Source organism: Squalius cephalus, assembly GCF_949319135.1.
Source record: "Squalius cephalus genome assembly, chromosome: 24".
NCBI lineage: Eukaryota > Metazoa > Chordata > Actinopteri > Cypriniformes > Leuciscidae > Squalius > Squalius cephalus.
In genome coordinates this window covers 2,096,706-2,114,727 of record NC_137145.1, presented here as the reverse complement: position 1 = coordinate 2,114,727, position 18,022 = coordinate 2,096,706, and the positions used below count along the sequence as shown (strand labels likewise).

Sequence of the window (18,022 nt, the reverse complement as noted above, 5' to 3'; positions counted from 1 at the left end):
CTTAAAAAGGAAAATACAGTTCAGTGCAACATGTGCAGCGCAAGTCTGTCATATCGGCTACATAAAATCATAATGAGAACATCATAACTGTGTGATTGGGACATGAGACTTTTGTTTTTGTGATCAGGCTCTCAAAAATTCTATAAAAATTTAGATTTATCGGCCAATATATCGGTTATCGGTTTTCAAATATAAAGAGTTATCGGTATCGGACAAAATTTTCATATCGGTGCATCCCTAAATTTCATTACATTTATGCATTTGGCAGACACTTTTAGCCAAAACAGTTTACATCGCATTTAAGGTATGATTTTGATCGGTTAATGCACTAACTGGGAGTCGAACCGATAAACGATAACTCTATTGTTTGAGTTGTAGAAATGATCACACTTGTAATCACAAAATAATATTTCTGCTCCTTTATAAGCTCTTACGATCTGTAAATGATTAGTTGGTTTATTCACCAAAAGTGTTGATTGGGTTGCGCAGAACTTGATGGTTGGAGTAAAAAAAATCAATTATTTCCTAAAAGTACAATGGCGCTACCATTCTAGTTTTCTAAAATCAGGTGTTTTTTGCACATGTACCATGGTATATTTATCAAAGCTTCACAGTATTAACTAGGGATGCACCGATATGAAAACTTTGGCCAGTACCGATAATTCTTTATATTTGAAAGCCGATAACCGATATATCGGCCGATAAATCTAAATCCAAATTTTTATATAATTTTTGAGAGCCTGATTACAAAAACAAAAGTCTCCCCATTAAAAGCCATGTCCCAAACACACAATTATGATGTTCTCATTATAATTTTTATGTAGCCGATATGACAGACTTGTGCAGCACATGTTGCACTGAACTGTATTTTCCTTTTTGAAGTGATTTCAATCATATCATCATTAACATCTGATACATTATCGTATCATTGTACCATAACAGTACATTTTTGTTTCTGAGCTGGATGGAAACAGAACTTGAAATCAATTAGGCTAACGTATTTGACAACTGGAAGCTTATTGATTATAATTATAGTATGTGCTGCTATCAGTGTACCATTAAAGGACAATAACATTACATTAAGGAGGACAAACCACACTAATTGACTTTCTATTGAACACAGCAGAGTTACGCTCTTAAAGAGACAGTGCACCCAAAAATCTAAATTCTGTCATCATTTACTCACCCTCAAGTTGATATTTTACAACACAAAAGATGATATTTTGAAGAATATGGGGAACCAAATCGTTGATGGACCCCAATGACTTAATATTTTTTTTCATACTATGGAAATCCATCTATTGTTTGGTTCCCCATATTCTTAAATTTATGTTCAGCTGAAGAAAGATGAAGTAAATGATGACAGAATGTAAATTTTTGGGTGAGCTACCCCTTTAGTAAGCGCTGTAAATGTGAATATAATTGGTTAAAATTAATGAGTTGTTGCTTAGTAATGTAATAAATAATGCACAAACAAGCACATGACGTGACTTTTGTAACACACACGTTTTTTGGACATGTGCCATTATCTGATACAATCACAATACTTATTATAAAAGGAAATCAATTAATATGACGCGTCTTCTTCATATTGGACTCCTTAGATAAGGCAAATGGCTGATGACATGTGATTCATTCTGGTACTAAGAGGACAAACCAGAATGACCTTGTTTAGATGCTCTTTTAAAAAGAAATAGACCATACACAATAGTGCTATCTGAATGAGCAGATGATGAACGCTGCATTATCGTGATCAGACAGGTGAGTGTCAGTGCACGTTTACCACCTATATTCCCTGTCAGATTGAGTGATCGACAGCCTGTATTGATCATCTAGAGCAGGGGTTTTAAAGTGGGGGCCGGGGGCCACAAGAGTGCTAGGGGTCCATGGGAAAAATGTCAAAATAAATATATAAAAATAAGATTTAACTAACTAAATCAATAAACAAATCGATTGAAATAAATGAATACAGTTATATTTGAATAAATAACATATATGATTCAAATAAATAACTTAAAATTATTCAAATAAATAAATTAAAACTTGATTTAGTATAAAAATGTAAAAATAAATAAGATAATACTAACTAACTAAATAAATTGTTTAAAATAAATAAATACAATTCTATTTGAATAAAAAACATTTGATTAAAATTATTCAAATAAATAAATAAATTAAAACTTTTTAGTATAAAAATGTAAAAATAAATACGATTATACTAACTAAATAAATAAATTGAATAAAATAAATAAATACAATTCTATTTAAATAAAAAAACAAATAAATTAAACATTTGATTAAAATAAATAAATATGATTATGATGAACTTGATTTAGATAAATAAACTTGATGTAGGTAAATAAAGGAAAAGCAGTGTAAAAATGTACAAAATAAATAAATAAGATTATACTATAAAATAAATAAGTGTAATTAACATTTAATTAAAATAGAAAAATGATTATCTGTATTTAGATTAAATGAAGAACCAAATAACTAAACAAATGAATAAATTACTGAAATTAGGTTTAATTAATACATAATTATATTAAAATCTGATTAAAAAAAGAATAGAACTTGCATCTAACAGTACAGTCCTACAGTGAGTAGAAAACGTAGGCTACTGATGTAACGTAATAGAAACTATATTGTACGCATTTTTAATATTAATGTTTCACAGTATTAATTGGTTCTTTACAGCTGCCTTTTAAATTTCAGGATGCATGAGGATGATTATATTTGGGCATCCAGGGTATATTTGATAAACAATGATCCAGAAAATCTCCCACCTCCTTCTTGACGTTGCGCAGCAGCCTCTGACGCGTCTCTGATTCTGCGAACAAACACACAGATTCTCATCCAAACAGGCTCTCTAACTGCTGCTTTTCCACACATGAGGATGAGGATGAATGTCTTCTTACCTCCCATGTCTGATGTGCTGTGTGCTGAGATGCTGTGCTGTTAGTGACTGTGGATGTGCGCAGGATGACAGTGTGTGTCCTCGTGAGTCAGAGCTGCGCGCGCAGGGTGTGGCGAGCCGCAATAATAACCGACACCGCGACCGATACTTAGATATATATCACAAGACTGATATCATCACCTGTCTGTCTCGATCCGATCTCGGCAGGGATGCTGTGGTTTAGAGAGACTCTAATAATCTCTAGTACATTAGGATGATGTTTATGATGGGTGTCGGTACAACCTGCTGTGATTGGTCACATGAGAGCCAATCCGCGAGCAGAGAAACGGCGTGGCCACGCCCACTTTAATGTATCATCAGGAGAAACACGCTAATCACACATGTGGGAGAACATGCATAACACGATATCACACTATATACCTGCATGTTCTCATTGATTGAAGGGGAGGTACAACATGTGATCAGGCTAATATAAGCGCAGAAATGTTTTATTTATTACGTCATGATTATAGGATTAATTAAATATTCAACAATATTATTGATCTGTCTGCACTGACACCATTATAATGAGAACTGAACTGAGCTGGACGATGACATCACGGTTTTCTCCAGAGAGGCTGTATATATAAATGAACTAAATTAATAACTTTTTTACAACAACAATGAATCATCACTGAACTGACTTAAGCTGTGACGCTATTTTCTTCTGGAAACAAACTTTGTTGCATTATTATCTCTGTAAAGCTGCTTTTGAAACAATATGTATTGTAAAAAGCGCTATATAAATAAAGGTGACTTGACTTGACTTATATTATAATTTTATTAATTAAGGTTTATTTATATAGTGACACAAAGTTTTATTTTTACTTTATATAGCCTAGTATTATTGCATTGTATTATAATTATTCATTAATTGCAGTTTTATTTATATAATAACTCAATGTTTTATTTTAAAATTAATATAATCATATTGTATTACATAATATTTATTATATTATAATTTATTAAGTAACTGTGGTTTTATTAATCTCAAGTTTTTTTATATGCTACATTATATTATCATATATTAATTATCAATTAATTATGGTTTCATTTTGTATGGTAACTCAAGCTTTTATATATTAGATTAGATTATCATTTATTTATTAATTATGGTTTCATTTTGTATGGTATCTCAAGGTTTTATTTTTATATTATATTATATTATAATTTATAAATAAAGATGACTTGACTTGACTTATATTATAATTTTATTAATTAAGGTTTATTTATATAGTGACACAAAGTTTTATTTTTTCTTTATATAGCCTATTATTGCATTGTATTATAATTATTCATTAATTACAGTTTTATTTATATAATGATTCAATGTTTTATTTTAAAATTAATATAATTATATTGTATTACATAATATTTATTATATTATCATTTATTAAGTAAGTATGGTTTTATTAATCTCAAGGCTTTTATATGCTATATTATATTATCATTTATTAATTAATTATGGTTTCATTTTGTATGGTATCTCAAGTTTTTATATATTAGATTAGATTATCATTTATTTAATAATTATGGTTTCATTTTGTATGGTATTTTATTTTTTTTATATATTTTATATTATATTACCATTTATTAATTAATTATGGTTTCATTGTGTATGGTATCTTAATTTTTTATTTTTATATTATATTATATTATCATTTATTCATTATTCATGGTTTTCTTTTGTATGATATCTCAAGGTTTTATTATATTATATTAATTATATGATATTATATTATATTATATTATATTATATTATATTATAATGTATTAATTAATTATGGTTTATTTTATATGCTACATTTTTATTTATTATAGTGTACAATACATATTATATAACATTTTATACATTTATTTTAATACAATAAATGGTGTGTCACTGTAAAATTGTGACATCCTTTATTATAATTTTTATGTAATTTTTTTTATTTAATTTTCTTCTTTTGTTGAAAGTTTATTTATCTTCAAAAATATTTAATAACACACTTTATATGTGTAAATGAACATGCTTTCTGCCCTTTTTCAAGATAAAAATGAACCACAACTTAAATAATTAAACAATAATTAACATCTTGTAAGTGTAAAATTATACATCCAGATCATCTCCAGAGGCAGGAGAAACTGGTGACTTTTATTTTGAAATGCAGCAGTGTTGTGTGTGTGTGTGTGAGTGTGTGTGTGCTTTCAGCGCGCTTCACACTCACTGCTGCAGCCGCACGCGCTTGGCGGGAGTCATTGAAGTTCACAAACTCACTTTCTTCTGTCACTTTCAGCTGATATTTTATGAATATAGTTTTCAGTAAGAGGTAAGATTATTGTGTTGTTGTATGTTTAATCAGAGCTCTAGTAAAGCTGTTCAGGGAATATCGTCAGTCTTTCGGGCGCTGTGTATTTTGAATTAGCTTTACGGCTAAAGCTACTCATGTTCAGTTTAAAATAATCAAACGTGTTTACTTTCAGATCTGGTGAATAAACCACATTGTTTGTGTATTATGTTTGGATATGGCTGTTATTACAGTCACGGGTGATTTAGCTGGACATATAAAGAAATTATATGATGACACGACTTACTTTTGGTTATTATTTACGTTCCTTTCAACACTATATAACATAAGCACTTTCATAGATATACATATTCTTCATTTTGGGTTAAATCTGTTTGGAATGAATACAGACATCCACCTCCTTGTTTTTGTATATGTGTAACTAGCTAACTAACTAAACAAATTGATTAAAATAAATAAATACAATTCTATTTAAATAATAACACATTTTGATTTAAAATTATTTAAATAAGTAAATTAAAACTTGATTTAGATTAAAAAAAGAAAAGAAAAGCAGTGTAAAAATAAATACGATTATACTAACTAAATAAATTGATTAAGAAATTTTTAATTTAAATAAAATAAATTAATTAAACATTTGATTTGAACTTGATTTAGATCAATTAAAAATAAAAGCAGTGTAAAATAAATAAAATAAGATTATACTAACTAAATAAATTGATTCAAATGAATAAAAATCTATTTAAATAAAAAATAAATAAATGTTTTTACTAAATATGTATGTATTTGTATAAGTATATGGTGATATGTATGTACATGCATGTATAATAACACTGATGTGAATGTTCTTCTGTGTCCAGGTGGTGTGTGTAGTCTGTCCAGTGATCATGCCGTCCAGTCTGGGCTCCAGCGGTCCCGCTGCAGTTCTTCAGGAGGCTCTGGAAAACTCGGGCCGCTTGATTGACAGGCATCTGCAGGAGGATCGCTGTTTCCCAGACCTGTCAGAGCTCCTCAATGTCCCGTCACACAGTAAGAGTCACTGTTCCTCCTGTTAAACTGCCTCTAGTTAATGCACTGCATGTTGAGACTTGTTGGGAATTAAAGGGATGGTTCGGAGTAAAATCAACCTAGGGTCCTTTGCACCATGACCTCGAGCCAAACACCCCCCCAGAAGCCTTTTTTCCATTGGTTGAACATTATTAAAGTTAGAGCTAATAAAAACATAACGGTTCATTAAGTAAGGTCTTTATACACCACTGAAAACATAGGTGTATAGACCTTATGCACCAGAGAAACGAGGGCGCCGCCATCTTTAGAATATTGTCTTTGAACTTCCGTTTTTCCAGTCGCTCTGTATATTTCTATGGCATTGCTGTCCAGGAGTAATTAGCTTTTGAAGTGGATTTACTTAATATAAAGTTAACAAAAGTTAACGAAAGTTATCATGAGGATTGTAATGTTTAAACCAGATGTCTTAACAAATGTCAGTAGACCGGGAAGATTTTAAAACGAGCCGCTTATTCATAAATACGCAGAATCGCTGTGAAAATAAAACCGGAAGTCAAAAGACAACGAGCGCAGCGCTGAAAAGGGGCGGGGCTACATAAGGTCTATATGATATTGCATTTCTGTCAACAGATCCTCCTAAATATTACACACTGCACCTTTAATTTGTTGTTTGTATATGCCAACTGTGATTCTTAAAATGTTTGTGTGAGCTCGCTGCAAGCTACTTTCCCTCTACTACTACTCATGCTTGTGTCTGTTGTTTGGCAGATATGCCTTCTCTCTCGGGGGTGTCGGACATGGATTACCCTCTGCAGGGACCGGGCCTGATCAGCGTGCCGAGTCTTCCCGAGCTCAGCACCATCCGCAGGGTTCCTTTGCCCCCGGAGCTCGTGGAGCAGTTCGGTCGTATCCTACCATCCAAACGCTTATTTATGATGATAATCTCTGCAAAGAAAATGTCTTGTAAAAGTATTTATCATATCCGCACACATCATTATTGTTTTAAAGTGGCCCTATTGTGCTGTCTTAAAGGAGTAGTTCACCCAAAAATGAAAATTTACCCCATGATTTGCTCAACCTGAAGCCATCCTAGGTGTATAAGACATTCTTCTTTCAGACGAATACAATCAGAGTTATATTGAAAAATGTCCTGGCTCTTCCAAGCTTGATAATGGCAGTGAATTGGTATCTGTCTTTGTGTTGAACGCATCGCTTCACTTCAGAATGCCTTTATTAACCCCCGCAGAGCACTTTTATCATGGATAGATGAGCTAATGGACTTCCAAAGACAAACAGCCATTCACTCCCATTATCAAGCTTGGAAGAGCCAGGACATTTTTTAATATAACTCTGATTGTATTCGACTGTAAGAAGAAAGTCATATACACCTAGGATGACTTCAGGGTAATCAGTAAATCATGGGCTAATTAACATTTTTGGGTGAACTATCCCTTTAAAGGCTCCTAATGTAGTTTTGGAGTCTCCTACAACAGGTTTACATGCATTAAAAGTCAAAAAACACTTTCATTTTCTCATAATATACATTGAACACAACAACATTGTACAATGATTCTCAAACGACTCCTCGGATGAATCAATCTCTCTAAATCCCTCCTTTCCGCAAGATGCTCTGATTGGCCAGACAGCTCAGTCTGTTGTGATTGGTCTACCGCTTACACTGGCCGTCGGAAGCCAAACGGCCATTACCATATTTGAACTTCAGCTCTGGAGGCTTCCTAAAGCTCAGCGCTTGTACACAGAGTAAAGACCGTAACGCTAACAATGACATTGATTTTACCAGTAAAATGCTGGTCAAGTTCGCAGGTGGACAACATAGACTGGCTTTATATGCAAATGTCTTTTCTAATGACGTAGAACCTTAAAGCAGTGGGATTTGAAACAAAAAAACTCTTGTAAAGGTAGTTCAGAGTTGATTCTTTCTTTTTGGGAGACAATAACTTTATTTATCGTGCACTTTTGATAGACTTTTGACGTGCACTTTCACGTCTTTGCAGAAAGTTTGCATTCACAGAAAGCTATATTACACATTGCATGAAAGTGAATATTTGAAAAAAACATAATAGGGGCACTTTAAAATCTTGTTCCTGGTAATCATGAATCAGAATAACTTCCTCTTGCAGCATCTCTTCTCTGATGACGAGGGCGGGGCAACCTGTCACTCACATGAGATCAGCCAATAGCAAACCACAACCATCCATTCAATTCCCCATGGACACAATCAAGCCCCGCCCACATTTGTTCTTGTTCCAGAAGAGTTTCACTCGGATATGCGTCACATCAGGGAAGAAAACACTAGCGCAACTTTTGTTTCATGCCGACTTTTAAGTTGTTTGCGATGCCTTAATTGACACTGAACAGATATGCAGTGCAACTGCATGATGGGAGTTTTCCCTGAAATCTCCAGGGCGTGGCTCACTATTGATAATGACATTTTTATGTGGAATTATGAGGATGGGTGAGTATCGACAGGTCGGATATCAGTTCGATATTTCAGATGCATGATGTTCATTGGGATTTGTCTTGTTCAGGAGTGATGTGGCGTATTTTGACGGCCTCAGTGAAACTATACTGTCAGTTGGACTGGTCAAACCAAAGCCAGGTTAGTTGGTTTGTCTGTTGCGCACTATATAGTGCTCACCTTCAGAAGTAGTTGAGAATATTGTGGATGATTATTAGAACGTTTTTCCAGAAAACATACCTGAAATACATCAAAAGATTCCCCTCTGGAGATTCTGGAAAAATGTTTTTATTTACCACTGATTTATGTTTATATTATAAATATTGTTGTTACAGGTATTTTTCAGCCTCACATCCACTTCCTGTTAGTGTTGGCCACACCGGTGGATGTTGTGATCTTGGGCTTGAGCTTCCCAAAAGTCCAGACGGGTGAGTGTCACGTTTGGATTTGTTCAACATTTGCGTGTTTTCACTAGGATTATGACCAAAATCTTAATTTAACGATATAGATCACGATATATATTGAAAAAACAAAGAAAGTAAATTACAAACAATAGGACAAACACATTTTTCAGTTTTATTTAACATGTACTAAGAAATACTACAAAAATTGAATGATCAAATGTAAAAAATAAAACGCTGCATAGTCTTCACTGTATGAATTCAATATAAATTGTTTCTTATTAAAAGCTGCTGAGTTATTGAGTTAAAAGCACAAGTGATTTTCTCTTTGTCTTTTGTTGTTTGATTAATATTAATGACTCCATTTTAATGGTTAAATTAAAGTTTTTTAAATCAAAAAGCGTTGTTTTTTTAATCAAATTCAGTTTTCTCTGTTTTAAGTTTTCTGGATTCCATTTTAATGTTTTTATTCAATTTTAATGATTAAAATCATGTCTAATCAATTAAATTAATAAAAACAACAATTTATTAATTTACATTTTTTAATTTCATTGTGTTTTTTATAAAATTTTCTGGCAATCAAATGTAGGCATAAAACATTAATTTAATTCTTAATCTTTTAATCATATTAAATTAAACAACTTTTATTTTAATTTTTTTTTAATATTAATAGTTAATAATTTATTATTATTATTATTATGTGTTAGTGTTATTATTATATTGAGATGTAGCTAAATTCTACTGTACAATAGTAATATATTTCTGTCACAATTTCAAGTTTTGACGGGTTTCTTGTGAAGACCTTTAAGTTTCTGTGTGTTTCTGATATGATGATAGTTTTTCTCAAATTAAATGGTAAAATGCTCATAAAGTGACTCTGGAAATGAAGTTCATATGTTCATGTCCTCATATAGTGAGGCGGCAGAGGCTGAAAACACTGCATGCTTCAGTGTGTGTGTGTGTGTGCGCGTGTGTGTGTGTGTGCATATATGTGTTAAATGAAACCGCGCATCTGCGCCATTCATTCACGCAGAGACATAACATGCAGGATTCATGTTTAAAAAGTCTTTTTGTTTTTTAATAGTCACTTCTTGATTTAAGTGTAATGACCTGCTTTTTACTTATTCATCAAAATTGTACAAATTCTGTGAAATTCTGCATAATGCCGTAAATTCTGTTTTTCTGGCTGGATTCCGCGATATCACTTTATCACTTTAATGTGTCAATAACTTAGTACGGTGCTAGGCGGATATACAGTTGAAACTAAATGTATTCGGACGCCTTCAACATGTCTCACATTATCACAGTTTATTCGCTATAGTTTAGAAAATGGTAATAAAATATGAGCAGAAGAACTCAGTTGATATTTGACTGGTTTTGTCCGTCCTTCTGTTAGACTGTCTCACACATGAATTATGTTGAATATCTGTCAGCTGTTAAATTTAAGTACCGGTACACAATTAGATAATACTAGTTTAGCTCAACCAATCACCAAGCAATGCTTCATTGTGTTCAGTCTGTGTGTAAAAAGAGCATTAGCAATTAAAGAAAACACACTTCAGCAAAACATGATCAGCTCTAAGTGTCTGAATAATTTTTGGTCCTAAATTTTTTATAAATTTTACTGGTAGTCACTGTATGAAGAATTTTTGGGTATAATGTGTCACAGTTTACTTTATTTTGCTCTCCTCACTTATATAAATGAAATCTGGTGTCTGGATAATTTTTGGTTTGACTGTATTTACATACTGCAATATAAAGCTTTCAGATTTACTCTCGGCCCCATCTGTGTTTATATTCCAGCAGGTTTGAACGACAGCATGTCAGGAGCGATGCAGCTTTTGCCGGATCCTCTTTATTCCATCCCCACGGATAACACGTACCTGCTGGCCATCACCTCCACGGACGTGGGCCGCATCTTCATGGCGGGTAAAGACGGCTGCCTGTACGAGATCGCGTATCAGGCCGAGGCGGGCTGGTTCAGTCAGCGCTGCAGGAAGATCAACCACTCCAAGAGCAGCCTGTCCTTCCTCATTCCCTCGCTACTGCAGTTCTCCTTCTCTGAGGACGGTGAGAACGCCATTCAGAAGATCAAAACTGGAGGGTTTGTAGGGCTGTCAAATAAAAATTCGAATTTCGTATATTCGTCGAATTTACAGAAAAACTGTTGCCTGACAAGCCAGACCCACATCAAGATGTTAGGTCTGGGAACACACCATTGGCAGGGCATTGGTTTTTATTTCAGTTAGCCTAATAGCTGGTTTGATTTGCATTGAGAGATGATCTTATGGAAAGTACTCCATGCCAATCTCTAGGTATGGTGAAGGCTATGTGATGATGTGGGGCTATTTTAATTCCACAGGGCCAAGGGAACTTTATCAGGATGCATAGTATCCTGGATCCATGAAGTAACTGGCCTTTAAAAATAAAAATCTGCCTGCCTCTATGGGAATTTAACATAGGGGTGTCCAAACTTATGCACCCTGTATTTTAAGGAAGAACATTTATTTATTTACGATACATTATTCAATCACAAAGAAAATTGGTGTCCTTAAAGGTTGGATTTTCTCCAATTTTTTTTAATTAAGGCATTAAGTTCAATTTCCAAAAGATGATTTTTTATTCCTCTTTTTAGTCAACTTTAGCATGGGTGTCTAAACTTATGCATAGCACTGTATATGTAGATATAGTGAGTAGAAGTGGAGTGCTTCTGAATGCCAGTTTGCTATTTAGTGTTCATGTAGTTCATTACGCTTCATTACGAGTGTTTTCTCAGGTTACTGATGCACGAACACAGTTTATGCACTATTGTAACCTAATTTTCCTTGCATGCACATTAAGGAAATTATATTTTAGTGAAAAGATGAATGTCATTTCATTTTAATAAAAGATGCTTGATTTGGTTTATATTTGCTAATTGCGCTCGCTTGCGCCCTCTCGTGGGCATAGGAGACAATACAGTACCTTTTTCCTCTAAGTATTGCCTTTAGAATTCGAAAATAATTAGAATTTTGCTAATATTTAAGAGGGAAATTCGAATTTAGCTTTTCAGCCATTTTGACAGCCCTAATGGTTTGTGCTTTGATCTCATGTTTCTCATTTGAATCTTGTTGTTTGTTGCAGATCCTGTCGTCCAAATTGCTGTTGACAATTCCCGTAACATTTTGTACACGCGCTCGGAGAAGGGCGTTCTACAGGTGTGTGCTTCGATAATGAATCGTGTTGTGTGGTGTTCATGGTTATGAGTGTCGTTCTGATGTGTTCTGGTGTCTGTCAGGTGTATGATCTCGGTGTTGATGGGCAGGGAATGAGTCGAGTCGCTGCCATGTCTCAGAGCTCAATCGTCTCAGCGGCTGGAAACATCGCCAGGTAGAGATTCACCTGTGTTTTCTTCATGGATGCTCTTAGAGAAACATTTTGGCTGATGAATAGATAACTGAAAACCAATATGAGTTTACAATTTGAATGTTTACATTTTTAATAATTTACTTGTGTTTGTATATATATATATATATATATACACACACAGATTTCGGTCGGTCAAACAGCACTTTTGCTGCCATAAACGGAAATTCACTTCTTGTTTCTGCAAAACACGTACACTTGAATTAGTGCCAAATATTAGTCGTCACTAATCTGACGCAAAACTTGCGGGAACATACGAATCCGTTTAATCCACTTGGGAAAACAATTTCAGAGTCAATCGGAATAAAATCAAATGTAACAATTTTTTTATGTCAGGTAAATTTATCATGCCAGTTTCATAATCAGTTCAAAGATAATAAATACAAAACATAAAATTCTCTGGAATAAAGAGAGAAGATGTGAACCTGACATTATAAAATACATGATGCGAAGTGTTTTGCATACACTCAGCATCACGGACTAATTTAGGTTACAAATCGCCCCGAGCCTCTTGCTGCAATTCATTATACACCCAGACCAAGACAGAAACTTCTTTCACATGGAAACATTTGCTAACAATGGGAATTTGCATTCATAGTTTACACCTTTTTGTGAGCAGGAGGCCATTTGCATGGAAGACACGCCCTCCTCTGTGTGCAAGTTATCTCTAAACTTTGAGAATGAGACCTTTGTACCAGTCGCACTGAGACATTTCAAACGATACCAAACATGTATAATTACTTATTGTACACATTTATCATTGCATAGGTTTTTAGTGAGTTTTAGGTGAGGAGGAGAATACTGTATATGTACGTGTGTGTGTGTGTGTGTGTGTGTGTGTGTGTGTGTGTGTGTATGTTTATATATATATATATATATATATATAAAATATACAATTTTTTTTTTTAGGGGTTGCACGACTACTGATTTCTGCTTTATTTATATATATATATATATATATATATATATATATGTGCAGAAATCATTAGTTGTGCAACCCCCCAAAAAATAAATATATATATATTTTAATTAATATTACATTTTATTAAATGATTAAATTAATATGAAATGTATATATAAAAATAAGGATCAATATATTAACTAAGTTTTTGTCAAATGTAGAATTTTTTTTTAATAATAATTATTGATAGTATTATAATATGTGTATTATATAAATGAATCAACCAGTATATTGTGCACTCCTAGTTTTTCCGAATAACATTAAATTATATGAATAATAATTTAATAACATTGTTTTAATATTAATAATAAATTGATCATTCTTTTTAATACATTTAAAATTAATTTTAAAAATGTAAAGCTTTCAATAATGATGATGATAATTACATAATAACAATAATTATTAATAACATTATTTAATTTTAAAAATAAATCTTGTTAACACTTTACAATAAGTTCTCATTTATTAACATTAGTTAATGTATTAAGTAACATGAACTAACAATGAACAATAGATGTTACATTATTTATTTTCATTAATAATATTTTATTATGTATTAGTAAATGTTGAAATTAACATTAACTAAGATGAATAAATGCTGTAGAAGTATCATTCATTCTTATTTCATCATGTTAACTAATGAAACCTTTATTGTTAAGTGTTACATATCTTATCAATAGCTGTATCATTATATGTAATCAGAATTAAAATGAATTACAAAATACTAATATTGGTCAGCGAGTAATTGTTAATAACATTGTATTATATTAATAACATTTATGTATTAAATAATTGTATTAATAAATTGATAATTATTGTTTAATACATTTTAAATGAATTAAATTGATAATGTGTGTCTACTTCTTTTTTGCAGGACGATTGATCGCTCCGTGTTCAAACCCATCATTCAGATCGCAGTGATCGATCGCTCCGAGTCATCAGACTGTCAGCTGTTGGCCGTCACTCATGCTGGTATGAACACTTCATTTATTAATATGACTAATGAAGCATCGATCTGTATATATACAGTCAAACCTGAAATTATTCAGACACCAGATTTAATTTTTCATATTTTTTTACTAGTGTGTGCAGGACACTATAGTTCATTTCTGTAAGTGAGGAGAGCAAAATAAAGTAAACTGTGACATATTATACCTAAATATTCTTCATACAGTGACTACCAGTAACATTTATAACAATTTGGGACCAAAAATTCTTCAGGCACTTTGAGCTGATCATGTTCTGCTGAAGTGTGTTTTCTTTAATTGCTAATGCTCTTTTTACACACAGACTGAACAAAATGAAGCATTGCTTGGTGATTGGCTGAGCTAAACTGGTATTATCTAATTGTGTAGTTAAATTTAACAGCTGACAGATATTCAACATAATTCATGTGTGAGACAGTCTAACAGAAGGACGGACAAAACCAGTCAAATATCAACTGAGTTCTGCTCATATTTTATTACCATTTTCTAAACTATAGCCAATAAACTGTGAGAAATGTTGAAGGCGTCCGAATAAATGTTGGTTTGACAGTAGCTGTATTTGTGTGTGTTGTGCAGGTGTGCGTCTTTACTTTAGCAGCATCCCTTTTGCTCCACCAAACGCCAAACACGTCCAGGCCCGACCCAGCATCCTTTCACTGGTTCATGTGCGTCTGCCGCCCGGATTCTCCGCATCCTCCACACTCCAGAAACCAGCTAAAGTACACAAGGCCTTGTACAGTAAAGGTGTTTTGCTGATGGCCTCGTCTGAGACAGAAGACAGCGATGTTCTGTGGTGCATCAACCACGATTCGTTTCCCTTTAAAAAGCCCCTCATGGAAGCTCAGGTCAGAGATGAAGCCACTTGCTGCCTATCGGTTTCTTTTTCTTTATTTAAGCACAAGTCCTTGTGGGTCCTTAAAGTCTTAATTTAACTTGTAGCAAATTTAAGGCCATAAAAAGTCTTAAGTTAGGGATGCATCGATATGAAAATTTTGGCCGATAACCGATAATTCTTTATATTTGAAAGTCGATAACCGATATATTGGCCGATAAATCTAAATCCAATTTTTTTTAATCATTTTTGAGAGCCTGATTACAAAAACAAGTCTCACCATTAAAATCCATGTCCCAAACACACAATTATGATGTTCTGATGACAGACTCGCGCTGCACATGTTGCACTGAACTGTATTTTCCTTTTTTGAAGTGATTCTAATCATATTTCAAGCAATTCAAAACCATCATGTTGAACAGTGAACATCTGAAGTGTCTCAGCTGAAGGAAATAATACATTATTTATCGGCTTTAATATATCGACCAAATTTTCTTATCGGGCCGATAACATTAAAAATTAACATATATCGGCCGAGACCGATTATGGTGGCCGATATATCGTGCATCCCTATCTTAAATACCCTAACTGGTATTATAAAATTCTTAAATATCATTTCAAGAGGTCTTACATTTGGAGACAGAAAAACAGCATCATGAAATGGCTTAATGTGAATATTAAACCATATTAAATGAATGTAAATATAATCCTTTATAATTTTGACATCCATTTTCTTAAAAAATGGTTTGAAAACTGAAATGTTAGTTGCATCATTTTGTAAAACTTTTTGTTCTTGTCAAAATGTGTATGATTTGAACTGCAAAGATGTTTAGATTGTCATTTTATGGTTTGAATGTTTTCACAGATCTTGTTAAATACGGTATTAATTTTATTTGTGCAGGTTATAAAAAAAAGCTCTTAAAAAGCCTTAAATGTGATTTTAAATGCCATGTAGAGATACCCTGTTTAACAATATCTACAGCATTGAGAATTGTGGCGTTGTATAGTTTAAAATAAAAACAGCAACACAAACAAACAAACAAAAACGATGTAAATAGAAATACATGTGCAATATGCTATAACACTATGAATCAAATGTCTTATATGTATATCTACATGCAACCGTCTGGTGGTTTCTTCATTGTTTGTCTGTTTTTTAAGATGGCACTCTTGTTTTTTATCTTTTTCTTCAGATGATTGTGAATGTGGACGGTCACTCATGGGCTCTGTGTTCAATCGAGGAAACGAAGTCTCCCAGAATCCTCACTCCTCTGAATAAAGATTTCATTCCGGTCACTGATTCTCCTTTAGTCGTTCAGCAACACAACATCCCGCCGCAGAAATTTGTTCTCTTGTCCGCTCAGGTGTGCTTTATCTTCCCATTGATGACACTGTGATATTCTTCACGCTCTTCTTCTCTTACTGTTATCTTCGCCGTCTGCAGGGGAGTCACATCTTCCACAAGCTGAGGCCGGTGGATCAGTTGCGCCACCTACTGGTGAGCAGCGCTGGAGGCGAGAGCGAGGAGATCGAGAGGTTCTTTAAGCTGCACAGGGTACGTGTCGTCATGCTTATTCGTTTAATATCGTAACAATGCATTTGTCAATTAGTATTGGGGTGTAACAATATATCGTGTCACAATATATCGCAATACAAAAATGCAACAATATGTATCGTGGATAGTGACCATATGTGACCCTGGATCACAAAACCAGTCACGAGTCGCACGGGTATATCTGTGGCAATAGCCAACAATACATTGTACGGGTCAAAATTATCGATTTTTCTTTTATTCCAAAACTCATGAGGATATTAAGTAAAGATCATGTTCCATTAAGATGTAAGATTTTGTAAATTTCCTACCGTAAATATATAAAACATTTATTTTTGTGAGTGAATGCAGCACAATCGCCAACATAAATGAACAACTTTAAAGGAGATTTTCTCAATGTTTCGATTTTTCTGCATCCTCAGATTCCAGATTTTCAATAGTTGTATCTCAGACAAATATCGTCCTATCCTAACAAACCACACATTAATGGAAAGCTTTTTTTTCAGCTTTCATGTGAAAATTTACCCATGTGACTGGTTTTGTAGTCCAGGGTCACAAATTAATTAATTAATTTCTTAGTTATAAAAAAATAAAAATTACTGTGTGAGAAAGTTTTAGTGTCAGAACTACATTAAACTACTTTAAAATAATAAATTATTAGACATTTGGCATTATCAGGACACAAATATTCTCCATTGCATTATTATACATTATATTCAACATTATATAAATATATCTAGTCAAGCATATTTGTCTAAAATAATTCTGTTTTCAGCTTCAGAATCATGAATATTGTTATTCTGGTGTCTCTATTGTCCTGTGCTTTGGGTTTCCAGCATCAAGTCCATCCTATTCATTTACACACACAATGTAATATCAAATTTAACATTTTAATCAATGATACATTTTTTGTTAAACTTTAATCATATGTTTTAGAGTATTTCAATAATACCGTATTGTGAGTTCAGTATCGTGATATGTATCGAATCGTGACACGAGTGTATCGTTACACCCCTAATAAACATTGATCTCGGTTCACAGGAGGAGCAGGCGTGTGCCACGGCGCTGATCTTGGCCTGTTCCACTGCAGCGAGTGATAGAGAAGTGTCTGTGTGGGCCACTCGAGCGTTCTTCAGGTCAGATATGATTTATCT

General features: G+C 33.2%; 2 protein-coding genes across 5 annotated transcripts in view; one reads left to right on the top strand and one right to left on the bottom strand.

The window, feature by feature from the left end:
* The window catches only part of sgsm1b (small G protein signaling modulator 1b), a 32,173-nt gene extending 28,937 nt beyond the window's left edge, over nucleotides 1-3,236 (bottom strand). Inside the window, exons 1-2 of the mRNA XM_079860759.1 lie at nucleotides 2,919-3,236; nucleotides 2,787-2,830 (exon numbers count right to left, since the gene is read on the bottom strand). Coding sequence (XP_079716885.1) covers nucleotides 2,787-2,830; nucleotides 2,919-2,925 — 51 coding nt within the window. The 5' untranslated portion in view covers nucleotides 2,926-3,236. The remainder of the gene's footprint in view (nucleotides 1-2,786; nucleotides 2,831-2,918) is intronic.
* A 1,901-nt stretch (nucleotides 3,237-5,137) lies between these two features.
* nup155 (nucleoporin 155) overlaps nucleotides 5,138-18,022 on the top strand; it is a 35,036-nt gene continuing 22,151 nt past the window's right edge. For 2 of the 4 annotated variants that reach the window (XM_079860918.1, XM_079860916.1), the window contains exons 1-14: nucleotides 5,171-5,265; nucleotides 6,105-6,273; nucleotides 7,021-7,158; nucleotides 8,632-8,728; nucleotides 8,802-8,872; nucleotides 9,067-9,159; nucleotides 10,939-11,202; nucleotides 12,256-12,329; nucleotides 12,410-12,501; nucleotides 14,373-14,470; nucleotides 15,061-15,329; nucleotides 16,510-16,680; nucleotides 16,761-16,871; nucleotides 17,910-18,004. In XM_079860918.1, coding sequence (XP_079717044.1) covers nucleotides 6,132-6,273; nucleotides 7,021-7,158; nucleotides 8,632-8,728; nucleotides 8,802-8,872; nucleotides 9,067-9,159; nucleotides 10,939-11,202; nucleotides 12,256-12,329; nucleotides 12,410-12,501; nucleotides 14,373-14,470; nucleotides 15,061-15,329; nucleotides 16,510-16,680; nucleotides 16,761-16,871; nucleotides 17,910-18,004 — 1,715 coding nt within the window. In that variant the 5' untranslated portion in view covers nucleotides 5,171-5,265; nucleotides 6,105-6,131. Of the gene's footprint in view, nucleotides 5,266-6,104; nucleotides 6,274-7,020; nucleotides 7,159-8,631; nucleotides 8,729-8,801; nucleotides 8,873-9,066; nucleotides 9,160-10,935; nucleotides 11,203-12,255; nucleotides 12,330-12,409; nucleotides 12,502-14,372; nucleotides 14,471-15,060; nucleotides 15,330-16,509; nucleotides 16,681-16,760; nucleotides 16,872-17,909; nucleotides 18,005-18,022 lie in introns of all 4 variants that reach the window. The other 2 variants (XM_079860915.1, XM_079860917.1) reach the window with 2 other exon arrangements.